General features: G+C 61.5%; 2 protein-coding genes across 2 annotated transcripts in view; one reads left to right on the top strand and one right to left on the bottom strand.

Annotated features, from left to right (window-relative positions):
- Positions 1–4,797, top strand: part of DENND1A (DENN domain containing 1A) — a 479,039-nt gene extending 474,242 nt beyond the window's left edge. The window contains exon 24 of the mRNA XM_080668038.1: positions 42–4,797. Coding sequence (XP_080524164.1) covers positions 42–1,220 — 1,179 coding nt within the window. The 3' untranslated portion in view covers positions 1,221–4,797. The remainder of the gene's footprint in view (positions 1–41) is intronic.
- A 134-nt stretch (positions 4,798–4,931) lies between these two features.
- Positions 4,932–26,112, bottom strand: CRB2 (crumbs cell polarity complex component 2). The gene is made up of 13 exons (XM_080668039.1): positions 25,981–26,112; positions 18,913–19,233; positions 16,399–16,594; positions 16,158–16,297; positions 15,476–15,661; positions 15,183–15,296; positions 11,719–12,591; positions 11,121–11,629; positions 10,443–10,608; positions 8,864–9,650; positions 7,959–8,075; positions 7,301–7,418; positions 4,932–5,550 (listed from the first exon to the last, which is right to left on the bottom strand). The coding sequence occupies exons 1-13, from the start codon at positions 26,075–26,077 to the stop codon at positions 5,326–5,328; spliced, it is 3,849 nt and encodes a 1,282-aa protein (XP_080524165.1). The 5' UTR covers positions 26,078–26,112; the 3' UTR covers positions 4,932–5,325.
- Positions 26,113–27,978: the final 1,866 nt, after the last annotated feature.

The raw sequence follows: 27,978 nt of genomic DNA, 5'->3' as shown, positions 1-27,978 counted from the left end.
CCCGTCAGCCTGTGGTCACTGCCTCCCCTTCCCTCCTACAGAGGCTGGACCTGGGCAGGAGTGACAGGAGCCGCGGGATGCCGCTGGCCTTGAGGCTCGCTCACCCGTACAACAAGCTCTGGAGCCTGGGCCAGGACGACATGGCCATCTGCAGCAAGCCCCAGGCCCCCTCCCCCGAGGAGCCCTCGGCCCTGCTCGGGAACGCCCCGGCCCTGCTCCACAGACCCCAGAACCGGGACAGCATCCTGAACCTCGGCAACAAGGAGGCGGCACCTGCCCCTACTCCGGGCAGTATCACCATTCCCCGGCCCCAGGGCAGGAAGACCCCGGAGCTGGGCATCATGCCCCCACCTCCCACTGCCCGCCCAGCCAAGCTCCCGGCCGCCGGTGCCGCCCTCGGTGACTTTTCCTCAGAGTGGCTGCAGGCCGAGCAGGACAGGCGCCCGGCCCCGCTCCCCAGTGCTGCCCCCCAAGGCCCCACCAAACCGCTCCAGCCACTCAGCCTGGCCCCAGGGGCTGCGGCCACTGGCAGTGATGCCCTGCTGGCCCTCCTGGACCCACTTAGCACAGCCTGGTCGGACAGTACCCTTCCACCAGGTCCTACAGCCCCAAATGTAGCTACCCCATTCACCCCCCAGTTCAGCTTCCCCCCCGCAGGGACCCCCACCCCATTTCCACAACCATCGCTCAACCCGTTTGTCCAATCTGTGCCAGCGGCACTGCCTGCCATGTCCCTGGTCTCCACGCCGGCCAGGCCGTTCGGGGCCCCTCCTGCTTCCCTGGGGCCAGCTTTTGCCCCCAGCCTCCTGCTGTCCAGCTCTGGCTTCTGCCCCCCACATAGATCTCAGCCCAACCTGTCCGCCCTCTCCATGCCCAATCTCTTTGGCCAAATGCCCATGGGTGCCCACACCAGCCCCTTGCAACCACTGGGCCCTCCAACAGTTGCCCCTTCAAGGATCCGAACATTGCCCTTGGTCCGTTCAAGTGCCAGGGCTGCTGAGGCCAAGCAGGGGCTGGCCCTTAGGTCTGGAGACCCCCCACTCATTCCTCCAAGACCCGCCCAGGGCCTGGAGTCAGCACTGCAGCCCTCTGCTACTCAAGAGGCCAGAGACCCCTTTGAGGATTTGCTGTGGAAAACCAAGCAAGATGTGAGCCCGGCCCCGGCCCCAACCCCAGGCTCGGTGGAACAGCTTAGGAAGCAGTGGGAAACCTTCGAGTGAGCCCGGCACGGAGGCCGGCTGGGTGGCCGAGCCCAGCAGGGGCTGTGCACCGCCCCGGCTCCCAGGCCCGTGGCCCTGCTTTTCCTGCAGCTCCGTTCTACCCAGGCTCTGCTGGTGAGGAGGGATGGGACCCTCTCTGCCTCCCCTCCCCCTCCACATACCCATCTCTGAGGTCTGGCCTTTGGAGAATGGCACCAGTTCTGGTCTGGGAATCGACCCAGCTCCTGGGCGCCCATCCCACCTGCCACCACCTCTCTTCAGCACCCCTGTTGGGTTTTGCACTAAAAAGGTCAGCTGGGCCAGTGATTGCCCCAGACCAGTCCTACCCACCTTCCCTCTGGAAACCTCCAGGCCTCTCCTCCCGAGCCCTGTTCTGTCCTGCCTGGCCCGGCCCTGGACACCCTACCACAGCAGGCCCAGGTGTCAGTGGTACTTGCAGCCTGAGTTTGTCTGCACGAGACACATGGTTTGGAGTTTGAAGTAGGATCTACTGGCGGAGCATTTCCAACCCTCTAGCAATACACACACTGGTTCTTTGGGAGTCTTCACCCCAAACTTCAGCTGTTTCTGGCTTGGTTGAGAGTTGGGGGGTGAGGGATCCTTGAGATCCCTAGTGATAGCCAGCCCCAGCCCCAGCCAGTCCTGTGTGGGCAGGCAACTCTGATTTGTAGACAGAAAAATAGCGACAGGTTAATCTGAGTGCATCCTGAGCTGGAGTCAGGCCATTGCCGGCGCTCTCCCTTGATCCTGTGGGTTCTCCTGGTCTTGCGTTTCTATCTAATGGGGCTCAGCTTCTTGTCTTGGGGGGCTGTTGGGGGCAGAGCTGAGCAGCAGGCACCGTTCCAACTGGAAGGCCAAGCTTGACCCAGGAGTCCAACTTCCCCGGGGTCAGGAAGGAGCAGGCACTGCGCCCTCCTCCAGGCCCCGGGGAGGGGACTAGCAGCCTGGAGGGAGGGGGGCTGGAGCACCTGCCCTGCCCCCTCGCAATCTCGCCAGCAAAGAAATTCCAGAGGCCAATGTCACCAAAGCTAAATTGAAATGTTTTGTTATTGTTTCTCTTTCTTTTCCTTTTTACTTTATTGATTTAATGAATCTTGAAATTGACTAGTTTCAATAAACCAAGTTGAAATGTGACTCGGACATTTAAGCAAACAACCATCTGAGACATGCAGGAAATTGTGAGCATTTTGACCTGATTTCTCATTTCCTATTTGTGTTGGCCAGACCGTCTCAGAGGTATCTGATGGGGCAAGGAGGTCTCTGGAGGTCCCAGAACCCCAGGGAGCCTTGCTGGTGACTGAGGGACTGGGAGGCCAGCCCTGGGTGGGTGAGTGAGGCCTGGCCCTGAGGTTCGCTCTGACGAGGCGTGTGAGGAGCTGCTGGTCCTGCACACAGCTCCTTGCTGAGTCAGCCATGGCCCCTCAGGCAAGTCTTCTCTCTCAGTCTCCCAGCTTTCTCTGGCTGCTTGGGAGAGGGGTGGGAAAGGGGTGTCAGGTGGGGCTGTGGATACCGCCAGGACACTCAGGTGTTTCTGTACAGATTCCAGTTCTGAACCCCGTTGGGGACAGGGCAGCCCACCTGGTGGGCCTGAGTCAAGCTGTACTGGTGGCCCCGGGAAGCGGAGCCCACCCCGTGATCTCTGGCTGCGCTGGGGCTGGTGGCTGCTCCTTGTTCCCATGAGCGAACCAAAGGAGGAAGTTCGTGTGAGCGTCCAATAAAAGCTCCTGGGGGAGAAGGCTGGTCTCCCTGTGTCCCTGAGGGAGGGAGGGAGGGAGGGAGGCCTCAGCCGTCTTCAGGACCCCTTCTGTGGAGGCGGTGGCCAGGCTCCGCGGACAGGGAAGGGTTTGACCCCTGGCCCACTCCCAAGCTTGTTCTCATTCGGGCCTCTGGGCCCAACTCAGCCTCTCCCCTCCCAAGCAGGGCATCGGGTGGGCTGGTCCCAGGCCTGCTGGGTCCCCGGAGTAGGGCTGCGGGTCACCTGTGATGCAGAGGGTGCCCAGGAAGGAACAAGTTCAGGGGATATCTGGAGGTCGCCCCCCCCCCCTCCCCCCAGATCTCACTAGTGAGGGAGGAGCCTGGGCACCTGCAGCACTGCCGGTGTGGTGTCATGTTCTTGTTGCAAAGGGAGATGCAGCCAGAGAGGGTGGTAAGCACACCCATTATCTGTCCCCTCCCCCGCCCCCGGCTGCCTCGAGAATGACAGGTGCTTCAGGAGCAAAGAGGAAACCATGGGGCTCCCCCTAAAAAAGAGTGGCCCAGATTTTATATGTTGGGGTTCCACATAAAATAGCTTTTCTTAGGGTTCCATAGGAACAAGGGTTGGCCAAATCCTAACCACAGCAGTGCTGTGGCTCTGTGGTTGGTACCAGAAGTTTCCTCCCTCCCTTCCCAGGAACCATGGGGAAAGGTGGCCCCACCTATTGCAGGCTAAGCCCCTTTCCCTAGTGTTCACGGCCCTTCCCACCCAGCCTCCGCCACCTCCACCCTCATCCCCAGCCCCTCTCCCATCACCACCGGCTCCACCTCAGATTTGACTCTGCCTCCCCGGAGCTGGGTCAAGTGAACCTCTAAAGGTGTAAAGGGGCGTCCTGGCCTTGGCACGCTGGCACAGGAGGCACTGGCCTGGGGCACAGGCAGGACGAAGGGGCTGTGAAGCTCTGCGGAGGCCAAGCACTCAGGCAGGTAGGTTCCCCTTGGGGATCAGAGACCCCAGTGTGAGGGCACCACCAGGGGAAGAGGGGAAGGGAGTTCCTGCATGTGTGACTGCAACACCAGCCGCCAGGCGGCGCCAGCACACCGCCGAGGGCCTCCCGCGTGTCCTCCCCGCCCCGGGTCCTCCCAGAAGCCTTCGAGAGGGACTGGGCTGCCGGTGAAGGAGTGTCCCGCAGAAGAGCTGGGGGACCCAGAGCTGAGTGGGGGAGGGCTGCTCCTTCATCCTCATCACCCCCAGGGAGGCCCCTTCCCCATTCTTTCCCTCAACTCCGGACACCTAAAAGGACACCCAGACAGCCTTCACAGCAGGCCAGAGTTTAGTGACTTCAAGTTCTCTCCCACTGCCATCCCCGCTGACCCTCACAGCCCTGCCCGGGAGGGGCGGCTGCTCTCCCCTCTCCGGGTGACGGGCCCTGAGGAGGCTGCATGGCCCCGACACCAGCAGCATCCCCGCCTCCGCCCTCCTCTGCCCGGGCTGTGCTCTGTTCCTGCAGACAGGTTCTGAAGCAGCATTTGTTCAGGGAGCCAGGAGCCACCTGGCCGCTGGCTGTGGCCTCCCCCTGACTCCCCAGCTGCCTCCAGGGGGAGATTGGGAGCTGGGGCCTTGGTCCTGGGGCAAGCCCTGGCCTGGCCTCCACGAGAGTGGGCAGCCTTGGCTTGCCCCTGCCCGAGCAGTGAAGGTTGTCCCCTCCGCCCAGCCGTCCCCTTGTGGGATGGCCTGCACCCACTACAGTCACCTGCACACACAGCAAAGACGTGGACACGCCCACGAGCCCAGTCCAGCACACACACCCATATCTGCAGATCAACAGTCCCCAGGTACACACCCATACTGCACGCGTGCACACACACACACACACACTCCTGAACACACCCTGTGCACCGCGTGTGCCCTGCCCTGCACACCTGCTGAGGCACAGCCTGGTGCAGGCGTCCTCTAACTACGGCCCGCGGGCCACATGCGGCCCGCCGAGGACATTGATCCGGCCCGCCGGGTGCCGCCGCCTGTCCTGCTTAGCAGCCGACTCGTCCCGGGCCCGCAGTGCGCATAGGAATTTGTTCATAGTTGTTTTTTTAAACTATAGTCCAGCCCTCCAACGGTCTGAGGGACAGTGAACTGGCCCCCTGTTTAAAAAGTCTGAGGACCCCTGGTGGGTCCGATGGGTTCGTCCACCCTTGCCAGGCCCTCTCTGCTGCCCTGAGTGCCCCCTTTTCCTCAGTCCATGGTGGGACAGAGGCAGGGGGTGCCAGCAGAGGGGACACTTCCCCAGCAGGTATGCTGGGCCCTGCAGCCGCTCCCAAGGCCTGGAAGGGGCAGCCACATCCCAAAGCCTCCGAGGGTCTCCAGGCGGAAGCTGTCCGTGGCCTCAGAGGCGCGGCGCTGGCAGCAGGCCTAGATGAGTCTCTCCTCGGGCGGCACCTTGAGGACACTGTCCATCTCCATCCGGGCCCCGGCCACCTCCTGCTGGCTCGGGCTGTAGGTGCCCTCTGACTGGCGGCGCTTTCTGGCTGCCAGGATCCCCGAGAGGAGGCCCAAGAGGAGGAGGAGGAGGCAGGCGCAGGCTGCAGGCACTGCCACCTCCAGCAGCGGGAACGGCAGTGGCAGCGGCAGGTCCTTCTGCAGGAGACAGGACAAGGAGGCTCAGGTAAGGGAGGGGGGAGGAGAGAGCAGAGGGGGCGCAGGACTTGCTCGGAGGAAATGAGCGCTCACAGGCTTCCCTGGGAGGCAGTGAGACCTGGCCCCGGGGGCATACAAGCAGGTGCCAGGGAGCCGCCCGTCAGAGCGACTGCCAGGAGATTCCTGTGTGACAAGGGTCCTGGCTGGAAGGACAGAAGACGTTTATCGAGCTCAGCACAGTGCGTGGACGGCACAGAACCCTCACACCACGCGGTGAGGCAGCAGGGAGAGCACTCCCTCCCTTCCGGGAGCTCAGTCTGCTTTATTTGTTCCCTGGTGTTTCCCAAAAGGCTGGGAGCAGGGCCTGCATGTTAGGCACGCGGTGGGCAGGAGGTGAGAAAACAGGCTCTGCCCAGACTCCCCAGACGCGTGACTAGTTGGTGGCAAGCCAGGACTGGCACTTCTCCATCCGCCCCCAACACCTCGCTGCCATCCTTCGGCTTCACATCCCCGTCAAGGCCCTTCTGTCACTGGCCAGGGGGGCCTCAGCGCCAGCCCTGCCATTTGGCTCCTCCCGACAATAAACTCGTTCAATCGGAGGCAATGGGGACTTGCTCCCTCCCCATCCTGAAGGGTGGCCTGGTGTTTGAAAGTGACCATGGAGACCAGGCTTAACCCCGAAGTGGGAGAATCTTAGGCAACAGCCGGAGAGGCTGACTAGCGGATGGCGAGCTCAGAATCCAGTAGGGCCTTCCCCCGCCCCCACTCCCCACCTCCATGGAAGCTAGACCAGACTTTGGGGGGCCCTCCTCTCCATCTCCCCAGTCTCCCAGGGTTTCCCCATCAAGGATTCTGCAAGGCTGGAATTCTGAAGTTCCGGAATCACAGAAATCCAGGATTCCAGAGCCACAGGTCTCCCCCTGTCCTGAGAGGCCTCTCAGGCCCCGGTGACCTGGGTCCCAAGCCCAGCACAGCCCTGGAGAAGGGTCCAAGGCTGCAGATAAAAGTGGGCCCTCACCAGCCGCCACCCAGGCACTTCTGGGGGAGCTGTAAAGCCATTATCTCCCTGGGCTCTGGGAAGATGGGTGGGGGAGCCAGAGGCTGTAAAAGTTCCACTTGAAAGGAAACAGTCCCCAGAAGCAGAGGGAATTTGCAGGTTTATGACCCAGGCTGCCAGGAGCCTGCGGAGATCAAGGTTCCTGCCCAGACTTCCCTGCCCACCTCCCCTGCAGCCAGCACCCACTGTGGGTGCATGCCTGCAGGGCCAGCTCCGCCCCTTAGTGGGGAGCCCACCAGAGGGAGGTTCAAGCTCAAGCTGACCTTGGGCCCCTCTGCAGCTGAGTGTCCTGGGGTCAGGGGCCAAGCTCTCTCTGGCTCAGAATCCCGGGCTCCTTAAATCTTCCTACTCTAGAAACCCCCGGAGATGACAGCCTCTGTTCACCAGCCTAAATCCCTGAATTCCAAGATCCTGTGGGTCCTGAATCCTGCCCCAAATCGGGCTTGATGGAGCCCATCTATTTCACTGCCAGGCCCCAGGGTGATGGGTGGGGACCTCGGGGCTCTCCCTGGAGTGAAAATGCCTCCTGGGTGGGGTTCATGGAAGGGACCTGGGTCTCCCCTGCTGCTGCCCACCCCACAACAGGGTTGGTCCAGGAACAGCTCCAGGTGCGGCACCACCACCACCACCGCGCACACACACACGACATCATCTAATAAAGTCCAAAACCCCACAGCCTCTGGAACAACTCACCACCACTTCACAGAACTGGCCCGAGAACCTTGCGCTGCAGACGCATTCATACGCCCCAGCAGCCGCCCGGCAGGTGCCCCCATTCAGGCAGGGGTTGGCTTCACAGGAGAGCTGACACCTGGGAGGCAGAGAAGAGGGTGGGGGGAGGAACCTGCTTCCTGCCATGCTGCCATTGCTCGCCCAGCTGCCATCCTCAGCTCCGCAAGCCCCCTTCCCAGGCACCGAAGCTCATCCATTCACTGTCTCCGCCTGGCTCGGCCCTGCCTGTGCTGAGGCTGAATGTGATCTCCATCACTGGCTGCCACCTCGGCCCCGGCATTCATAGCGGAGAATGACTCACTCCACCAGAAGCACAGGAGAGCCTGGGCAAGGCCCCGGGGTGCTGACTCCGTGTGCAGTGGGCCCAGAACCTGCACCTTTACAGCCTCCCCAGGCGGTCCTGGCGCCGGTGGCCTGTGCAAGAGGCTCCAAGAAACACCACCAGGCAACCCCTTCCCTGCAGCGTCTGCGGAGCAGAGGGTGGAAGCCCCAGAAAGTGACCGAGGGGGCTGTCGGCATGCGATGGCAGTGAGGACTCAGGCGGTGAGTACCCCACTCTACCCACCCTGCCCAGCTCTCCACACTCACCGGCCGCTTCCAGGCCCCGCCCCAAACCCACCTCTGGCCAGCAAAGCCCTCCTGGCAGCTGCAGTTGGCACCCCGAGGCCCACCCTCACACGGGCTGCCGTTGAGGCAGGTGACATTCAGGCTGCAACCCTCTGGCAGGACAGGCAACCTGGGGAGAAAACAGGCTGGACTGGGGCCAGGACGCCTGGGGGCTTGCCCACCCTCAGCCGCTCAATCACAGGCCACCGGAGCCTCTGTGTTGGCATCTGTGGGACTCAGGGCCCACCTCCTACAGTCCCTGGTATCGGTCAGGCACGTGGTGTCTGAGGTGGCCGGGATGGGACACAGGGCTGACCAGCCCCACCCCCACCCAGACCGGGGTCTTCCCAGGGTCCAGGCCTTTGAGAAGCTGACAAAAATGGAAGGACTCTGCTCAGAAGTCCTTCCTTCAAAGTGCATTCCTTAGCGGGGCCTGACATTCCTGGGGGGCGGGTGGGGGACCCAGGGAGGTAAGGCCTCCAACAGACAGCCCTCCATAACCTTGGCTCCAAAGGACACTGGGGCATCGAACCAAGAATGAATAGGGGACCATCTCACTCTGCCTCCCTCCCAGGGGGCTAATGCGGTGAACATCAATGGTGGGTGGGCGGGTGGGCGGGAAAGCTCCGTCAAGGTTTTCTTCCAAGACCAGCTCTGGGTTCCCCACCCTTCACCCCCACACAGAGCGCTGCTTATCTGAAATTCAAACTTATCGGGGTGTCCTTTACCTGGCAAGTCTAGGGGACTGTGGTTCCCATTCACAGCGAGGGCAGGAGGCTCAGAGGGGAAGGGGCCGGACCACAGCCCCAGCGCATCCCAGCCCGGCCCTCAGGTTCCCTGCCTCACCCACCGTCCCGGGGTCCTCCCCTCCGGCCCGCCTCTCCCGCCCGCGCGCGCACACCCGCCCGGCTCACCGACCTGCAGCGCGGGCCCGCGAAGCCCTCCGGGCAGCGGCACAGGAACCCGCCGTCGGGACGCGCGTGGCAGCGGCCGCGGAGGCAGGGCGCCGAGCGACACGGGTCGGCGCGGGCCTCGCAGCGCGGGCCCTCCCAGCCGGGGCCGCAGACGCAGGCGAAGGCGTCGAAGAGGTCGCGGCAGGCGCCGCCGTGCAGGCAGGGCGAGGGGACGCACACAGGCTCGCCGCGGCAGCCGAGGCGCGGGGCCGGCGCTCCGGGCCAGGCGGCGAAGTGCTGTCGGGACCCGGGGGCGACGCCCGGCCGCGGGGGCGCCAGGGGCAGCGGGAGGCCGCCGAGCGCCACGCGGCCCAGGCAGCCGGTGAAGTTCTCGGCCAGCAGGACGCGCGCAGCGCCCGGGCCGCGCAGGAAAGCTAGGTCGCCGGCCAGGCCGCGCAGCGCCACCGGCGTCGCCGCGCCATCCAGCCAGAGCAGCCAGCGCGACGCAGTGGCCGTGGGGCGCTCCATGGCCAGGCGCACGCGGTGCCAGGCGCCGTCGGCCACGCGCGGCCCGGGAGCGGGCAGCACTGCGCCCGGCAGACCGCGGCCGCTGCGCACGCCAGCCACCAGCGAGCCGTTGTGTACGGCCAGCCAGACGGCGGCGAGGGTGCCCGCGGCGGCGCGCAGCAGCCCGGCCTCCAAGTCGCGTGTGCGGAAGGCGAGCGAGAGGCCACTGAGCTCGAGTCCCGACGATGCGTTGTGTCCGCTGAATGGGACCGGAGGGCCCTCGCGGAACGTGGCTTCCGCCACACCTGCGGAGAGCAGCAGCGTCGGTGAGGGCCTCCGGGCACGCACCCACCCACCCCAACCCCTGCACGCAGGTGATACCACCTGCCGCCTCTACTCCCACCGCCCATTGAGGGTGGGTGGAGGATGGGGAGAAGCAACACACAGCCACCTACCATCTAACCCCAGAATCTGCGGCCCCACCTGCACTGCTACCCCCTTACAATTTCCTTCCTCCCGACTGCGCCCACCTTACCCTCCAGGGAGCAGACCAGGCAACAATAATCCCTCGAAAAGTCTGCCCCTTCCTCTCCCCTGTCCCTCCTCCTGAAGTTGCCTGGTCTCATCACTGAGGCCTACTCTCCACTGCAGGAAGTCATCTTTTTTCATGCAGATTTCTAAATGTTGACCATGCGTGTTGATCATGCAACTTAGAACCCTCCCGTGGCACCCCACTGCCCTTGGGGAAAAAGTCCTGAGCTGCCTGGCCCAACATTCAAGGCCCCTGGCAACCCAGCTGTCCCACACCTGTATTTGTGTCCAAATTGTTCTTCTAGACCCCAGGGCCTTTGCACACGCTCTTTCCCCTCCCTGAAATGTCCTTCCCTATGCCAGGTCAGGGTTTTATTTGACCTTGAAAATCTAACGAATGCTCTCTTCCTCCAGAAAGCTTGTCCTGCTGGATGCAGTGGCCCAACTACACTGGGCTGGCACTGTTGGCATCCTGGTCTACTGTGAGCCCTGAGGTTAGGGGCGGGGTCTAACCTATCCTGAGCTTCCAGCATCCAGCATGTGGGATGCCCAGGGCACACACTCACAGACAAAGCCATCAGGGACCTCCTCACAGGTGGCAGGCGGGAGGCAGGGCTGGCCAGGACACCACAGCTGCTGGGCACACGTGGGCCCTGTGAAGTTGGCAGGGCAGGTGCAGTGGAAGTCATTCCAGGTGACCAGGCAAGTCCCACCATTGAGACAGGGGTTGGGCTAAGGGAGAATCAGGACAGGGATTGGCTCAGGCCTGCAGTAGCATAATCGTCCCTGCACTGGTTCTTAACTGAGCACCTACTAGAGACACATTACCTCCTCAGACAAATGGAGTGGAAGTCACTGTCTCCACTTTACAGATGAGGAAACTGAGGCTCAGAGAGGAGAAGCCACTTGCCTGCGTCACCCGGCCAGTAAGTAGAAGAGCCAGAGTTCACACCCAGGCTATTCCAATTCCAGGGCTGGTCTTTGTTTGTGAGCCAAGTGGGTCCCTGTCCCCCCACACAGATCCTGCACAGAGGCTTGGATAGCCCTTGCCTGGGTCAGGGTGTCTGTCTCAGAAAAGGACCAGAGGCCGGAGCAGCTGGGCCAGAGAGGAGCTGAATAGGAGCCCTTCACTGCCCCTCTCTAACCGGGGCACCTTGGGAGAGTGCTTTCCTCACCAGGAGAAAGACATGCTAACCCAGAGATGCAGGGTGGAAAGGGACCCACCCCTTGTCCAGAGCACTCACACTGCACACGTCCTCAGAGACACAGCCCGCGGTGAGGTTCCAGGACTGCCTGCTGCCCAGCTCGCTGGGCTGGCTTGAGTTCCCCAGCGGCAGTGGAAAGAAGGGGAGGTGGAGGCCATTGAGTCGCAGGTCCTGGAGGCAGCCTCGGAAGGGCCCACCCCAAGGCTGGGCGTCAGCAGGGAGGAGTCTCCCACCCACATGCACCTGCAGCCCCAAGCCCTGCAGCTGGTCAGACCGGAAGCTGAGTGTCACCAGGTGGCGGAGCCCATCGTCCCAGGGCCCGGGGAGCACCAGAGCAGGACCGCCCAGCACCTCGGCCCGGATCTGGCCCCTGCTCAGGAACACGCTCAGGACAGCTGCTGAGTCGTTGGCAAGTTGGAGCAGCAGGCCAGCAGGTTCCCGAGTGCGGAGGAGGAAGGACACCGTGAGGTTGGGGCCTGGCAGCTGATGGACCAGGAAGGATGCAGAACTCAGGGTGCCCCCCAAGCCAAATGTGGCAGCAGGAGCCTCTGCAGGGAGAGAGGGGGCCAGGCATGAGGCGTGTGGGCTGCGGGGAGGCACGGCCTCTGCCCTGGGGCCCACCTGGCTCACTCCTCACCATCAGCACATGTGGGTCCACTGTAGGGCCGGGGGCAGTCGCAATGGAAGCGAGTCCACAGGTCCACGCAGGCCCCTCCGTGGGCACAGGACAGAGGCTGACACTGCTCATGGCGCTCGCAGCCTAGGAGGACATTCTCCCCAAGATCTTCAGGCAGCAGGAGGTGCCCATCCACATGTACGTCCTGGAGGCAGCCTGCAAAGCCTGCACCTCCCAGCTGGACAGAGCAGAACCCGGCAGGCGGCGTGGCCGGGGAAGCTGGAGGAGCCGGGGGCACAGAGCTGGAGGCCACGCAGAGCTGGGCAGGGCAGCCCACATGCCAGAGCCGCAGCTCCAGGACCTCGAGGCGGAGTGTGACCTCCACTTGGTGCCAGTGGCCATCATTTAGGGCCAGGTCTGGCAGCCTCAGGACTAGCACAGCATTGCCGTGGCTCCAGAGTGTGGCCTGAAGTGTGGCTGCCGCCAGCTCCAGCTCCAAGCTGTGCTGGGTGTCAGTGCGAGTGGCCAAGGCACCAGCAGGTAGGGTGGTGCGAAACCTCAGTGCCAGACCCAGGGGCCCACCAGCTGGTCCCGACACCCGCACAGGGTTCCCAGCCACGATGGAGAAGGTGGTGTTCTGGCCACAAGAAGGTCCATGGGTACCAGGTGGGCAGCGGCAGATGTAACTGTGGACTCCAGACTCAAAGGTAGGGATGCAGGTAGCAGCCGGTGGGCACGTGTGGCCCTGGCAGCCAGTGAGCTGCACGGAACAGTCATGCCCACCCCAGTCCTCCGGGCACTGGCAGGTGTAGCCTGCCATGATGTCATCACAGGTCCCACCATGGAGGCAAGGCTCCGACAGGCATTCGTCCACTTCTTCCTGACATGTCAAGCCTTCAGGAGAGACGAGGCCAAGGCTCAGCACCCAAGGCCAGAACCACAGTCTGGACCCAGAGCTTGCAAGCTTCCTGGGACCAGGACCTCAGTACCTATCAACCAAACCAATTCCCAATTTTCAAAGGGTTTTCATCACCCCCTGAAGCCCCCGGAGGCTGGGCTATCCCTTTCTCTCCACACCCTGTGGGTTCAAGCCCCTAAACACTCTCCAATCTGCCACCCTACCTCTCCTGCCTCACCCGCCTGACTTCAGAACCCCTCTGCCATCCATCTCCACAAGCAGCCAGAGATCTGGTTCTAAAGATCACCCACCAGGTTGCTCTGCTGCTGAAGGTCCAATCACTCACCCTGGCATTCAAGGTTCCTCTTGGGCTGGGCACAGCCAAGCACTCAAGTCTCAACCCTGCTCCCTACAAACCTTGAACTGCCCGTTCCTCCGAGCTTTTCTTGGAAAGTCCTGCCTCTGGGGCTTTGCTCACACTGTTCCCTCTGCTTGGAATGCCTCATCCTCCCTTACCCTGCCTTTCAAACTCCTATTCATTCTACAAAGCCCAAATTCAAAGGGCCAGTCCCCTTGGTGGCGTTCTCTGACTCACAACCCCAAGCTAGTGTGTCACTCCCAATTCCCTGTCCCCATCCAGGCACAGGAACCCAGAAGTGTGTATTGAAAGTATCTGTCTGGGCAGCGGAGGTCTCCTCCAGGGGCTTGAGTATAGCATTGGCACCCAGCAAGGGGCCTAGCATGGCTTCTGTGGACAGAGTGATAAAGGGAGGAGCAGGTAGAGGTGGGTCTCCAGGTAGCCCCCAGGCTCTAACCTCCCAAGGGGCCCCATACAAGCTGTGAAGGGACCACCTCACCCTCCCTCCCAGAGCTCCCATGCCAGGTGCTCTGGCCCTAGCTTAGGTCAAGAGGCCACAGCCCAACCCCAGTTCAGCCCAAGACTCCACAAAACAGCCAAGGCTAGCCTGCTCCAGTACCCCAGCTGGAGGGACATAGGCCCAGAGAAGCCACCAGGATTTGAATCCTGGCCCCGGTCAGCACACAAGCAGCACAGTCTCCTGAAGACAGCTAGCTCCACCTCCCCTGCCCAAAGCCACCATGCTCCATACCTGCCAGGAGCCACAGGCCCCCCAGGAAGGTCCACAGGGCCCGCAGCCCCATTGCATTTCCCCAGATGTCAGAGTGCTGGGCGGCCGCCGAGGCTGGGGAGCAGTGCTCCCGGCCTGGTCTGGCTGCCTCCTTCAGACCCTGCTCAGGAATGCCAGGCACTGGCCTCCCCCACGCCCAGCGCGAACCAAAGGGAGAGTGGGGGTGGACAGTGGCAAGAAGCCCAGCCCCACAGCCGGGATTCCCCGTCCTGGTCTCTGACCTTAGAGATCTGACCTCGCTGTCACCCATCAGCTGAGCTCAGCTGCTGCTGACGCTGGGGAACCTGAGGGGGTGACACTCCCTCTCTGAAGGCTGCAAGGCCTCCTCTGGAAGGTGGGGACTTAAACCCCCACTTCATGGGGCGGTGGTCAGGGGTAACAAATACACAGAGAATGCTCTTCAAAGGCAGGGCATGCTGGGTGGACCCACTGTGTGCCAGGCACCCAGGAGGCAGGACTCAGGGACCGTAGCCCACGGGGCGCCCAAGGGAGTTGGCCACCCAAGGGCGGAGACGCTGAGCCCCAGGGTCTCTGAGTGGGCGAAGGGTAGAGGCGACGGTGTGATCACCACCTCCTTCCCCTGGGCGGGGGAGCCTGTGTCCAGGAGCCCTGCCAGGGGGAGGAGGCAGCGTGCCTGGGCAGGAATGTGGGCCGTGTGGGGGAAGTGCCACAGGCATTCCAGAGCGGCAGGGACACGCGGTGAGTGAGGAGTCCTTGGGTTCACCAGTGTCCATGTGGGAGGGTGTCTGTGCGTCTGTGCATCTGCTGCACTGAGGCGGGAGAGGCTTCTGCACCCCCTGCTCCCCCAAAGTCAAGCTCATCCTTCTCCAAACACTGGCTCCAGCTCTCCGTAACCACCCCCCTTCTACCTTCCCTGTCCTGGCCCAAGGGCCTCTGTCCCTCCTGCAGGCCCCTCGGCCTCTGCCCAGCCCTCTGATGTCAGGTGCCTAGGGTCCTCCGCCCATCATCCACACATTCTCCCTGACAACCTCAGCCCCCAGGATTACACTTCTGACCCTCAGTCTCTGACTCCAGCCCAGGCCACAGCCCTGGGCCCCAGATCTCTGTCCAACAGCCCCCAGCCAGGCTCCTTCTGGGGGTGCTCCTCAGACAGACTTTGTGGACAAAGCTGCACTCACGGTCCTCCACCCAACGTCACCCAGGACAAACATGTAGCCGGCATCCCGGACACCTTCCACTCGCACCTGGATAACCCTCAGGACCTGCAGACCAGTTTATTCCCTGCATTCCCACCTCTAACGCCCAGGTCCCAGCTGGGTCCCAACTTTAATGACACCTGGGCCACTATACCCACCTCCTCCCTAATTCCCTCATCCCCATCAATCCAGCCTCCACACATCAGCCAGAGGAACCTTCCCAGCCCTGACCCCCCACCTCTGACCTTGCCCCGCCCCAGTGCCCACCCCACCCCCAAGCACCTGTGTAGCCATTCGGACAGTGACACTGAAAGCCGCTGGGCAAGTCTTGGCAGCTGCCTCCCCGGAGGCATGGCCCCGAGGCACACTCATCCACGTCCACGCTGCAGTCGTCCCCTGCAAGAGGCCCAGCCGTGTTCCCCGCTGTGCCCTCAGCCAGTCTGGGCCTGGACGGCCCATTTTATAGCTAGAGAGACTGAGGCCCAAAGAGAGGCGCTTGAACCCACCCCGGCATCCCTCCTGGTGCATTTGAACACGGTCGGACCTTCTGCCCTGGAAAGGGGTAAGGAGCTCACCCTCAAAGCCTGGAGGGCAGCGGCACAGGAAGCCAGCAGCATGGCGGAAGCTGAAGGCGCCGGGGAAGGCGGCCTGGACGCCCCCGTAGAGGGCCGGGTCGGAGCGCTGCAAGCATTGGCCCCCGTGCTGGCAGGGGCCTGCCGCACACTCGTCCTCGTCCATCTCACACAGCTCACCGCTGTAGCCTGGGGACGCATACACGTGGACCTCAGGTCACAGGGAGTCCTCCGGCAGCACCCTCCCCGCCGCCCCCCCCCCCCCCCCCCCCAGACACCAGCCCAGCCCAGGGTCAGGTTAGGATAACGGCTCAGAATATGGTCACGCATGTTCCGAGAGAGTGGCACATCACAGGGGGTAGGCATGCCTACGGCAGCCGTAATCCGCTCAGCAGCATCTCACTGGTATTACCATTAGAAGGGAGCACCCTGCACGCGCCAGGCCGTGGGCCAAGGCCTCGTGGTCATCACACCTTTACTCTCCTCAGAGCTACCCTGGGAGCAGGTGCTATGATTTGCCCCATTTTGCAGATCAGAAGCCTGAGGCCTGGAGAAGTTGCAATCATGTGCGCACACGCTGCTAGGTCCACTGAGGGCGCGTGCGCACCGGTGCACGATTTCTCCGCCCCAGGCCGCGCCCCGCCCGCCAGTCTACGCATGCGCGCCGCGGCCCGCACCCACGCACCTGGCCAGCAGAGGCAGCGGAAGCTCCCGAGGCCCTCGAGGCAGGTCGCGTTGTGCGCGCAGGGCGCCGACGCGCACTCCAGCACCTCCTGCTCGCAGCGCGCGCCCTCATAGCCCGTGTCCCCGCAGTCGCACCGGAACCTGGAGCGAGCACGCACTCGGCTGCAGCCCCACTGCCTCCACCGCGTCCCCCCGCCCAACGCGCGGCCTTCCCGCCTTCGGGCACCCAGCTGCCCACTCACCCGTTGACCAGGTCGTGGCACACGCCCCCATGCGCGCACGGCTGGCTCTGGCACTCGTCCAGGTCCAGCTGGCAGCTGGCGCCCCCGTAGCCCGGCGCGCACACGCAGCGGTAGGAGCCCATGCCGTCCAGGCACGAGCCCCCGTGCAGGCAGGGTGCCGAGGCGCACTGGTCCACCTCCACCTCACAGTTCACACCTGGACAGGCCGGAGACACGGACAGAGGCAGGTCACCGAGAGGGAGGGCAAAAGAGGCCGATTCAGGCCTACTCGAGCCAGTTCCAGTTACAAGGAGCGGAAGGTGAGGATCCCCGCAGAGAAGGTGTTTCTCACGCCCGCAGTGGTAATAGGATAGAAACAAGACCCACATCCCTGCTCCCCTGAGCTCAGGAGCATCTAGCCAGGAGCTGGGTATTAAGTCAGTGTTAACTGAGGGAGGACTGATTTTTAATGTTGACAAGCTCAACAATGAGCAAGTCCTGGATTCTGGGAAAGCAAGAGCCAGGATCTTGGCCTGGGGAATTGGCAGTCAGGGAAGGCTTCTTGGAAGAAGAAGAGCCTTCTGAAGGACCAGGGTGGCGTTCATAGACTAGGATGGGGCGGACGGGGGAGAGGGCTGTTGGGTTCCAGAAAGACTGTCGGTCAACACCTGCTTGCGGCAGGGCATGATGCCCTATGGCCGGCGCAGAAATCGTAGGAAGCTAAGGGAAGAGTGGAGGGGGTTAGGCAGGGTTACAGGGAGGCAGGGCTACAGGGAGGCGGGGCCTTGGGGCCAGGTAACACATCTGGGCTTACCCTAAAAGTTTTAAGCAGCACAGTTACATGCTCCTATCTGCATTTTAAAAGGCTCACTCTGCCGGCTTTGAAAAGGGTGTAAGGATGGACCCCAGAGAGGAACACACCCTGGCGGGAGATGCTGAGTAGGGTAAGCAACTCCTTCTGGTCTTCCCTGCATTGTCTTGCTTTTAAAACTGAAAGTTCAAGTCCTGGGAACCCCCTCAGTCCTGGGCAACACCCAGAAGACTGGGTGGCCCTTAGGGGAGGAGGCTGTGGAGGTGAAGGGAGGTGGGGAATCCCAGTGTGGAGATGTACTGCAACGTTTGTCATTGTACACTCCAGTGGCCCTACCCCTGCCCCCCAACTGGGATGGGTCCTGGGAAATGATTGGTTATGGGGGCCCCGGGGCCCAGATGGCTCCTGCAGGAACCTTACCCCCTTCCTGGCTCAGTGAGCGCAAAACACAGCCCCTCCTTCCTGTGATCCCGCATGCCTGCTACCCTGGCCCCACTCCCACCCTCTGTGCCAGGCAGAGCTAGGCCCAGGCCTGGAATCCCAGCCTCCCCTGCCTGGCTGGGAACGGGAGGGAGGAGCAGCAGAGAAATGAGTCACACAGACACTGCACTCGCTCACATCTCACCCAAAAAGCATCCCCCAGTGCACACACACCTGCTGGCACTCACACACACAACATTGTAGCACAGAGGCGTTCAGGGAGCCTGGACACCCGAAGATACTGACAGACACATATGACCTCACTCACACACATCCAGGCATCGAGGCTCTCAAATGCCGAGAAAGACACATGGAACCCGCTTCCAGATTCCATGTTCATCTGTGTGCCGAGCCCTACCTCTTCACTCTAAGCACCCTCCCCTGGAACTCAGTCCGCCCTGTCTGACCATTGCTCTGAGGTGACCTCAAACTGCCCCCTGCCCTCAGAGAGAGTTGTCTGAATCCAGTGTCTATACTGCCGGCTCCCAACTGCCCTAGACCTGACCTCTCCCCAGCTGTGTCCTCCTCCCCGGCTTCCAGGCACTCACTCACTCACTCCGATGCTCTTGCTTGGAGCAGGAACGGGACTGGGGCGGGGCCAAACTCTGAATGAGGGAGCTAGCATTTCCTCAGTGCCAACGCTTGGAAATACGTCATCCACTTCCCACTGGAGACCACAGAGGCCCCTAGGATTAGGCCCACCGTACAGTTTGTGTCTGTGCTGGCGTTTGGGGGCTACCCAGGGAAGGGGGTCCACATTACAATCTGAACCATACCAGGGTTGTTCATACTCCAGAATCATCCGATGAGCGACAGTGTCTGCACCACAGCCGGACCTAGGTCTGGAGTGAGTAGCTGTGAGAAATACTAGGTGTGTACTCCTGAAGGCCAGACCAGGCATATCGGCACTCCAGTCCCACCAGAGGTGCCGAGGGTGTCGCCACACCTAGCACGTGTCGGAACTCTAGAAGGGACTGAGGGGACACGTGTGCGGTGCCTTTCAGGTGCCAGGCGCCGTACCAGTGCTCACACACCCACACTCACCCAGAGCTGCCAGGGCAGCCCCAGCAGCGTCCGCTCTGTAGCGAGACCTCGCGTGGCTGTCCCTGAGAGCTGCCAGGGTGCCTGGGAAGGAGGGGGGGTGGGTGTCTCTACTAAAGTCAAAGCTGACTTGGTGACTTCACACTCTGAGGCAATGGGATCGACATTACAGAACGTCCTCCGGGCACAGCCGGGGCCATTACCTGCATAGTCAAGGGGGCAGTGGCACTCATATCGATCAGCCAGGTTGTGGCAGGTGGCCCCGTGGTGGCAGGGCCGGGAGGCACACTCATCGATGTCCAACTCACAGCGCGGGCCCTGGAACCCGGGCACACAGTAACAGCGGAAGTCGTTGGGATCTGGACCCTGGGGCACACACAGAGCGCCGTGGTGGCAGGGCTGGGTGGCACAGCCCTGGGGCTCGGTGGGCCCGCAGGTGTAGCCGCTCTCCGTAGCCTGGCACTGGGTCCCTGGAGAGCATGGGTCTGAGGCACAGGCACTCGGAGCCTCTGAAGGCTCTGTTCCTGTAGAAAGAGGAGACAGGGTGGGCAGGGGCTACCGGGCACTCCCCTCCCCACACTCACCCTGGTCCCTGGAGACAGAACACCGCAGGGTCTGTCCACACTCGGTAGGATGGAGAGCGGGCCAGTGGCTCTACAAGCCAGGCCCCAACGGGCTACACACAGCTACACCCGGAACTGGGAGTAGCTCAGGAGCGCCTCCATAGCAGAAAAATAGGACCTGGGACGCTACTCCGCTCAGGATTGGGGAGCAGACAGCCACCCTGGGAGCCTGCTCTCCGTCTCGCATCCCTGCAGCGCCCCTTTGAGGCAGGCTCTGTCATGCCCATTTTACAAGAGAGCAGATGGAGGCTCAAGAGAGAAAGGGAGGACTTGCCAGAGGCCATCACACAGCAAGGTAGTGCTGGGACAGCTTTCCAGGCCTTCCCCCTTGGGTCAGCCCCACTGGGGTGGGGTCTCCTGTCCATGGCCCATTCCCTCCCAGAGGGCCCAGGTCAGGGCTCGTCCCACTGCCCCCTCCGCCACTCCTGCTGGGGGTCTGGTAACTCCATCCCTGCGTGAAATTGAGTGAAATCGAAGATGGAGGACTTCAAAGGCCCTTCTTTCCCCCCTCCCCCCTCTTCCCACCCCATCCCACTGCTCTGGGAACTTCTCACAGGATCCCTGGCCCTCACTGTACCCCCATCCGCAAATGCTTGAGCAGCAGCCTGGCTAAGGTCACAGGGTACAGGGCAGGTATTGAGACCTGCTGACTGAACCCCTGGCTCTGGCTGCTGTGCTGCCTGCACTGAGCTCCCTGTTAGAGGGTCACCTACTGATCTGGAAGCCAAGGCAGGTAGAGAGCCAGCCTCCCTCCCCCCCCCCCTCCCTCCCTCCCTCCCTCCCAGCCTGTCATATAATTCTGGAGTAACAACCATAAGCACTCGGGCCTTGGAGTAAAGCAGCCTGGGCTAGATCCCAGCGCAATTATTAGCTCTGGGACGGTGGGCAAGTCTTTTCTCCTGCGGAGCTGCATCTCCCAGTCCAAAAGGGGATGCTAATAGTCCATGCCTCGGAGGGTGTGATAGGATTCAAAGCCCCAGGTACTGCAGCCAAGTCCCCACTTGTAGGAACTTGGTAAGTGATGGGGGAGGCGGAGTCGCCCACAAGAAGGAGGCACCCCCCCCCCACCTGGGGCTCTGAGAGGTGCCCCTTCCCTGGCCAAGTTGTCATCCAGACACTAACCAGGCCCTGCACCTCCCCTCCCCCATCCTGGTGAAGACCCCCAGATAAGGCTCCGCAGCCTCTCAGGCGTCATCTACATTCCACAAGGCAAGGCTGCCCACTGGCCGACCCCCACCCTTCCCAGCCAGGGCCAAGCAGGATGGGGGACAGGGAGATGGAAATGCTGACCAATAAGTAGACGCAGGAGAGGATCCTGCTGCCACCGCCACTCGGAGCACCCAGAGCACCTGGTACAGCTCAACATGGGCTCACTCACTCCCAGCCCCACACTGGGGGCCTAGTGCTCACCAGGGCCGGGCATGGGGCAGAGGGTCTCCAATGCTGTCAGACCATGGGGTCCACAGACCCCCTCTGCCCCCTGCTCCTCTCCCAGCTCAGGGCATCCATCCCCAGCCCCCTCGCTTGTTCACAGGGGTGAGGGCGGCGGGTATTTGGGCCTCTCTCGGGGGCTTATGGGCAGCCCATCTTTTCCACGTCTGAGCGGCTGTGGCTGATCCATTTAGAGCCAGTCCCCAGGGCCAGATGCCGTGATGGGGCGGGAAGATGATCTGAGGGGGTGGGAGTGAGTTGAGCTCCCTCATGGAAGGAATAGGTTTGGGCATCAAACAGACCTGGCGTGGATCAGGGTGCTAACACTGCCCACCTCATAGGATGTTGTAAGGAGCCACCGTGGTGACATGAGTGAAGCCCTGGCACCCAGGGGACCCTCAGTGAGGGCTCCGGCCATTATGATCAGGGTCCCTTGACCCAGTCTCGCTCAGGAGGGGGAGCGCAGAAATCAGAGGTCCCAGGTGAAGGGCTCTGGCTGCTGGGCCCTGTCCCATTTCATTCCAGCAAGGTGCCACCCTCATCCGTGTGGCCCCAGGGATCCCACCCTAATCTGGAGCTTTACCCTTTCGGAGCAAATGGGAGCAGGCTGGGCATACAGCGCCTGGGGGAGTGGGAAGGTGGAGCAGGTGGGCTGTGGCCCAAATGACAGAGCCCCGACACCTGGGGGAAGGCGTTCGCCCTGTCAGAGCCAGGCAGAGAGGGCGGGAGCTGTCTGTCCTGGGAGGCGTGCAGTAGCGCCAAGAGCCTGCAGGGAGGGGCAACGGTATCTCTTGTGTAATCTCAGTGGATCTGCGTGTTTACCTGAGGAGCTGGGTAGTGTGTGGCTTCTGCTCCACGGTGGAGGACAGAGGCTCAGAGATGAGGCCCAGTCCCACAGCCCACGAGGGGCTGGAATGCAAGCCCAGCTCTCCCCGCTGCGGAGCCTGCCCTGTTTCCAGAGCCCCGCCCCCTCCGCCTGTGTTAGGATTCCCATTCCTGGGCCCCACTCCGACCTAGAGGTTCCAAACCTCTGGGCCCCGGGCCCCAGGATCTGCGTGGCAGCATGCTCCCGGGGATTCCTTTGTACAGTGGGGCTTGGGAACTGCTGACCTCGGGCTCTGTCTCCCAGGAGCCAGCCGGGGAGGCCAGGCCAGCCCAGGGCTGAGGGGAGGAGAGGTAAGGACCCAGGGCAGAGGAGGGCCGTCCCAGGGGCCCGGCAGGAGGGGCGGGGCCTGTTGCCAGGGTGACGAGGGGCCTGTGCTTATCTTTACAAATCCCTGCTGACCTCTAAGGCCGCCTGGGACGACCTGCAGGGGACGGATTAACTGACATTGCCCCTCCCCTCGGACCGGCTGCCCAGCCCTGGGAAGGCCCAGAACCAGCAAGGTAAGGAAAGGGGAGTTTCTCCGTGGACTGGGCAGGATTATAACAACAGCAGCCGTTTACTGAGTGTGTACTATGTGCTCTGGCCTGTGCTACACATCTTGCATCTATGACTGCATTATTATATTACTTTAAACGGAAGACATGGGTGCTGTTAAGAAAACTGTTTTTCTAACTCAGAGGTGGTAAACTTGCCCAGGATCACCCCTCAAAAAACTGAGAACAGCTGTCTGGGGCATGGGAGAGGCCCACATCTCCCGGGCATGTGACATTCCACTGGGCCAACTCTACATTGCCACCCAGTACTGCCAGTGTAGTGCATTCCAGCCCGGCACCCCCCCCCCCCCCCCCCCCGCCCCGGGTCTGCACAAGCATAAGAATGGAGGTTCGGTCCCCAGCAGGGGGCTCAGGTGGTTGGAGCCCCTGCCAGTACACAAAAAGGTTGTGGGTTCAATAGCCAGTCATTTCAGGGGAGGGGGGCGAACCTATTGAAGTTTCACATCACCGTTTCCCTTTCCCTTCCTCTCTCTATGCAAGTCAATACAAACATATCCTCGGGTAAGGATTTAAAAAAAAAAAGAAGAAAAGATTGGAGGTTCCAGTATGTGCCTAGGCAGAGCGGGCAGCCCCGGGTGTCTACCCAGAACCTGGCCGTGGACAGGCCTGGTGGAAACGGCCAGCCACTGATGAGAACTGTTTCTGGAGCGTGGGTTTGGGAAGCGTCTTGTCTGGACAAGGCAAGAGAGAGACTATCCTTAAGAAGTGACCCAGTGCCTAGGTGTTGGGCGCACAATGCAATGTACAGACGAAGTATCGTAGACTTGCACACTTGGAATGTATGTAATTTTATTAACTAGTCAGTTGGCTGGAGCATCCTCCCGTACACTGGAAGGTTGAGGGTTTGATTCCCCGTCAGGGCGCATACACAGGTTTGATCCCCCATCAGGGTATGTATGGGAGGCAAACAATAGATGTGTCTCTCTCCCTCTGCCTCTTCCTTCCCCTGTTTCTAAAATCAATAAAAACATATCCTCGGGTGAGGATTAAAAAAGTAATAAGTAGATTTCATCTAAAAGCCAAAAGGGAAAACATTTTAAAAAGAAGCGACCCGGGATCTCATAGACGCAGCGCTCCTGGCAGAAGGGCCATGTGGGTCTCAGTCAGGGGCCCCAAGGCTAGGACGGAGTAACAGTGCGGGGCAGGGAGGCTGGAATCCTCTGTTACAGACGTTTACCCCTGAGGTTAAAGGCATAATTCTGATAACAGTAACCGCAACAATAACCGTAGGGGTTCACATCCTCTCCCCCGTTCCTGGCACTGGCACATCCCGGAGTTTCCAAACTGTGGTCTCAGAGCGCTAGGCATCCAGAATGCTCATGCCTGCAGTGACCCCTACCCCAGCTTTCAGGGATCCCCAGGGAGGCACTCCCCGCAGGGAGGGCCCACGGAGCAGGTGGGGCTCCGGCCTGCCGCCCACCAGGCCACATGTGATTCTTTCACCTTTAACCACAGTGGCTTCTGGCTTCTGTCTAAAGTTTCTGAAACTGGGGTTTCCATGCTGCACCTCAGTTGAAGAACAGGGTATTTTCTCATCAGGTCTCATACGGCCCTTGGAGTTAGCCTAGGAGAGGTGACTCTATCGGCTGGTGCCATAGTTCACTGTGGCATCCTGACCCGGCCACCCTCTAGCTCTGTGACTGTGGGCAAGTTACCAACCCTCTCTGGGCCTCATTTCCTCCTTGGTAAACTGAGGGTATCACAGGGCTGTGGTGAGAATGAAGTTGATCATGTTAGTCCAGTAGCATAGCCCCGACCGCAGAGCGGCTGGTGCTGTTGATTTATTCATTCGTCTGCGTACCTTTCCTCAAGGCAAACACTGACCATCCAGCAAACCCTGGCACCGGGTCACTGTGAGCAGCTCTTCCCTCCGCCTCTGTTCTGCAGGCCCCCAGCAGCCCTGGTTGGAGGAGGGGCCAGACCTGGGGACTGGAGAGCGGCCCCTTTGTCAGCCAGGCTCCCTGCGTGTTCTGGGAGCAGGAGGGATGTGAGAGCCCAGCGTGCCCATTGTCCTCCAAGATGCCTGGTCCTCTCCTAGCAACCGGCAGAGCCTTTGTGGCAGTGTGGGCTCAGGAGAGGGGCCAAGCGCAGGGCCTGGCAGGGGTGGGCCGCAGAGCCAGGGGCCCAGGGCCTCCAGAACCCCCATACCCTCTGGGATGGAAATGGCTTTAGAAGTGATACAGTCCCCAGCCCCTCAACGCCTGGCAGTCAGGCCTGGCACCCAAAATGCTCATGCCTGCAGTGCCCCCACCTCAGCCTTCAGGGACCCCAGGGAAGCGGCTTCCTGTGCAGAAATCACAGGGGAAAGGCTGCCCTCGGAGACCCCAGCGGGTGAGCGTGCGGGGGTGTCTCTGAGTCCACTTCCTTTTGTAGCACCAGTTTACTGTGTGTTCACTCTGCCTCGAAGTTCACATGAGTGTGTATCTGAGTGTGAATGCACACATGTCAGCACACTCGCGTTGCTGTAGGTGTGTGTGTGTGAGTGTGTCCTGTGGGTCTATATGTGTGGACACCTGTTCATGAGGTGGTGTGTGCCCTCGTGCATGCCACACCCACGTGCAGGGGTGTGTATGCATTGGTACTGATATGTATACACAGGTGTGATTTGTGTGTACACGTGTGTGTGCACAGGTGTGCGTTTGTGTGCGTGTGTGTGTGTGTGTGTACACTGTAGGACAAGGGACAGTCACCAGATCCGCAGACCAGGATTTCTTGTCTCAGTGCAGAGAGCAGGCCCAGCTCCTCTCATGAGCCCCAGATATGCCTGTGGGGACCTGGCCCCACACCCTGGAGTCTGAGGAGGTAGGGGCTCCTCAGCCACAGCGGAGCCCAGGCTTGGTGTCCTCCGCCAGCAGTGGTTGTGGGGGTGGGGGCTACCCAGGCCCGGCTCTAGTAGCCATCGTGACCAAGACAAAGGCCCCCGGCCCCCCAGGAAGAACGACGGGCCGTGCACACGTGAATCTACTTGGACAAAAGCAGAAACTGCTTGGCGAGTGGGGTCCGGCTTCAGGAAGCCCTTTCAGCTCCATCTGGGAATGCCTGGGCAGGGGCAGCAGTGGGCACCATGTTCCCGAGGACCCAGCCACCCCAGGGACCCCAGGAATCCCAGTGCACCTGCGTCCCCCCAGTGTAGGCGGGATGAAAGCACAAATGGGGGGATGTCTGCAGAGAGCAGGCTCCCCTGATCTCCTTCCCCTTCTCTAACCCAATCCACTAGGCTGGGTCTGCTGCCCCCACCCCAGGCCCCCATGACACAGTTCAACCCCCTGGACAACTTGCACCCCACAGCTCGTACCAGGACACAGCCCACCACACTGAGAAGGCCTCAGACACAACCCAGGCTCACCCAGCACAGCTCATCCTCCCTCACAACTTTAAAACACCCCCACCTGCACCCCACAACCCAGCACAGGCCTCACAACCCCGCACCCCCACTCCAACACCCCTCCAAAGACACACAGCCCACCCCATTACCCAGACCACAGCTGGCCCACAAAGCCCCCCAACACACAACAGCCCCAAGTCCCAGGACACATTTGCCTCTACACAAGTTGCAGTGGCCCACAGCAACACACTCCTCCACACCCCGCAACTCAGGCCTGCACCCCACAGCATTGCACACCTCCGCACAGCACAACTCAGGCCTGTCTCCCAGCCCTAGAGTTGGACTGGCACCCGCAGGGACAGCCCCAGGGCCTGGGTGTCTGTCTGCTTTGGGACTCAGAGCCTGCTCAAGCCCCCCCCCCCCCTCCCCCCAAGGCTTGTGCCCCAACTCACCAGCCAGGAGGGCAAGGGCAGGGGCCCAGAGCAGCATTAGCAGCAAGAAAGGGGCTGGGAGCCTGGGGTCCCGGGGCCGTGGCCTGGCCAGCGCCATGGCAGCACGCTCTGCTCCGCAGCTATGGGAACCGGCGGCCTGGCTGGCTCCGTACCCCCCTCTCCCTCCAACCAGCACTAATGCTGTGGACAGAGGCCCGGCCCTCCCTCCCTCCCTCCTCTCCCGCCTCCTCCCCCAACCCAGGCCCTCCCAGGCTGCTCCTCCTCCAGGAGGATTCTGGAGGAGGGGTCTGACCCACCCAGTCTCCCCAGGGCCCAGGGCTCCAGGCAGGAGTCAGGGGCCCCTGTGGGTCCCATCTCACCTCACTGCCCAGCACTCTCTCCCTCCTGACCCCCCACCCCTTTCTCCTCGCACCTCTCAGGCTGTGCTGCCAATGCCGCCCCAGAGAAATTTCTGTTTTGTGGGGGAGGCCGGCTAGTCCTCAGGTACCCGACCCTGCTGCCTGGCGCCCCTCTCCGTCCCCACATTCGGTCACCCACAGGTTCTGGTAACAGTTCCTTCTCAGCGTCTCTTGGTCCCACTCCTGCCACACACAGCCCCTCTCACCATGGCCCTCAGGAGATGCCCCTGACTCCCTCCACTCCCCACCCCTCACCGCCAGCCATTTCTCCCCTTTGGCCTAGATCAGGGGTCGGCAAACTCATTAGTCAACAGAGCCAAATATCAACAGTACAACGATAGAAATTTCTTTTGAGAGCCGAATTTTTTAAACTTAAACTTCTTCTAACGCCACTTCTTCAAAACAGACTCGCCCAGGCCGTGGCATTTTGTGGAAGAGCCACACTCAAGGGGCCAAAGAGCCGCATGTGGCTCACGAGCCGTGGTTTGCCGACCACTGGCCTAGATCTTCTCCTTTATTTGCAGCTCCAGACGCCTCACCATAATCCGAGGCGGCCCCTTCTGCAGAGGGGCAGCACTAACACGCGAGCTTTCCTCTCCCCGGGGGACGTCCTCCTTGTCTAACCTCGCCGTCTCCTGCTGCACTTGATGTTTGCTCGCTCCGGGATGCAGTGTTGTTGGGTGGAGAAGAGGGTTCTTCAGGGGACCTGGACCCAGGAAGCCAGGTCGTCTCAACGGCGCTGCAGCATAAAAAACAGGCCCCCACCCCGGTTGTCCCACTGCCCTCAGCCCTGGTGGAGGGAGAACCCCCTTGCTGAAGGGACTTCCTGAACCAACCCACTGCCCCCTGCCAGTGCATCCCCATTTGGCCCGGTTCAGTGACCACAGACTCAGGCCCCCAGGTCCTGTGCCGGGCTCTGCCATGTGTCCCTGACGTCTGGGGGTTACAGTGACTAGTCCGACGTGACCAGCGACGGAGGTTCCTCTCGGGCTGCTCTAGGGGGATGGGCAATGGCCCGTGGAAGGGCAGGGCAGGAAGCAGTGTGAACCACACAGGGCAGGGCGTGGGGGCCACACGGGTCCTCCCACCCAGCCAAGTGCTCAGAGAGGGAACCAGAGGCCTGGGTTTGTCCACATCCCTGCCCCGTCTCCAGCCCTGAGTCTTGCTCCCTCTGGGGTGGGGGCTCCTCCTTGGGTCCTGGGACTCTTCTCCTACATCACCTTTAACTTCCTGCCTCTCGGGTACACCAGGAGCTTCTCCCCTCCCCCCTGTGGAAGCCCCTCTTCACTCTGCAGGAAAAGCACAGGCCTCTCAGATAGATCCAGGTTTGAGCCCAATTCCACCACCGATTGTAGAGTGACCTCAGCCAGGATGTCCTTCTCTGGGCCTCAGTTTTCCCATCTGTAAAACGGGAGTGATAACAGTTTCCACCATGGAAGGCTTTACAATAGTCCTTATCAGTGCATTTGTTTTCTGCAGGTTCAGTTACCTGGGGGTCAGAAACATTAAATGGAAAATTGGAGAAATAAAGAATTCATAAGTTTTAAGTCACATGCTGTTCTGAGTACCTCACTTCATCTCATCACTTAGGCATCGCATC

The sequence above is a fragment of the Plecotus auritus genome (assembly GCF_963455305.1).
Source record: "Plecotus auritus genome assembly, chromosome: 5".
NCBI lineage: Eukaryota > Metazoa > Chordata > Mammalia > Chiroptera > Vespertilionidae > Plecotus > Plecotus auritus.
Note: the sequence above shows the minus strand (reverse complement) of the source record. Positions and strands in the feature narration are given on the sequence as shown.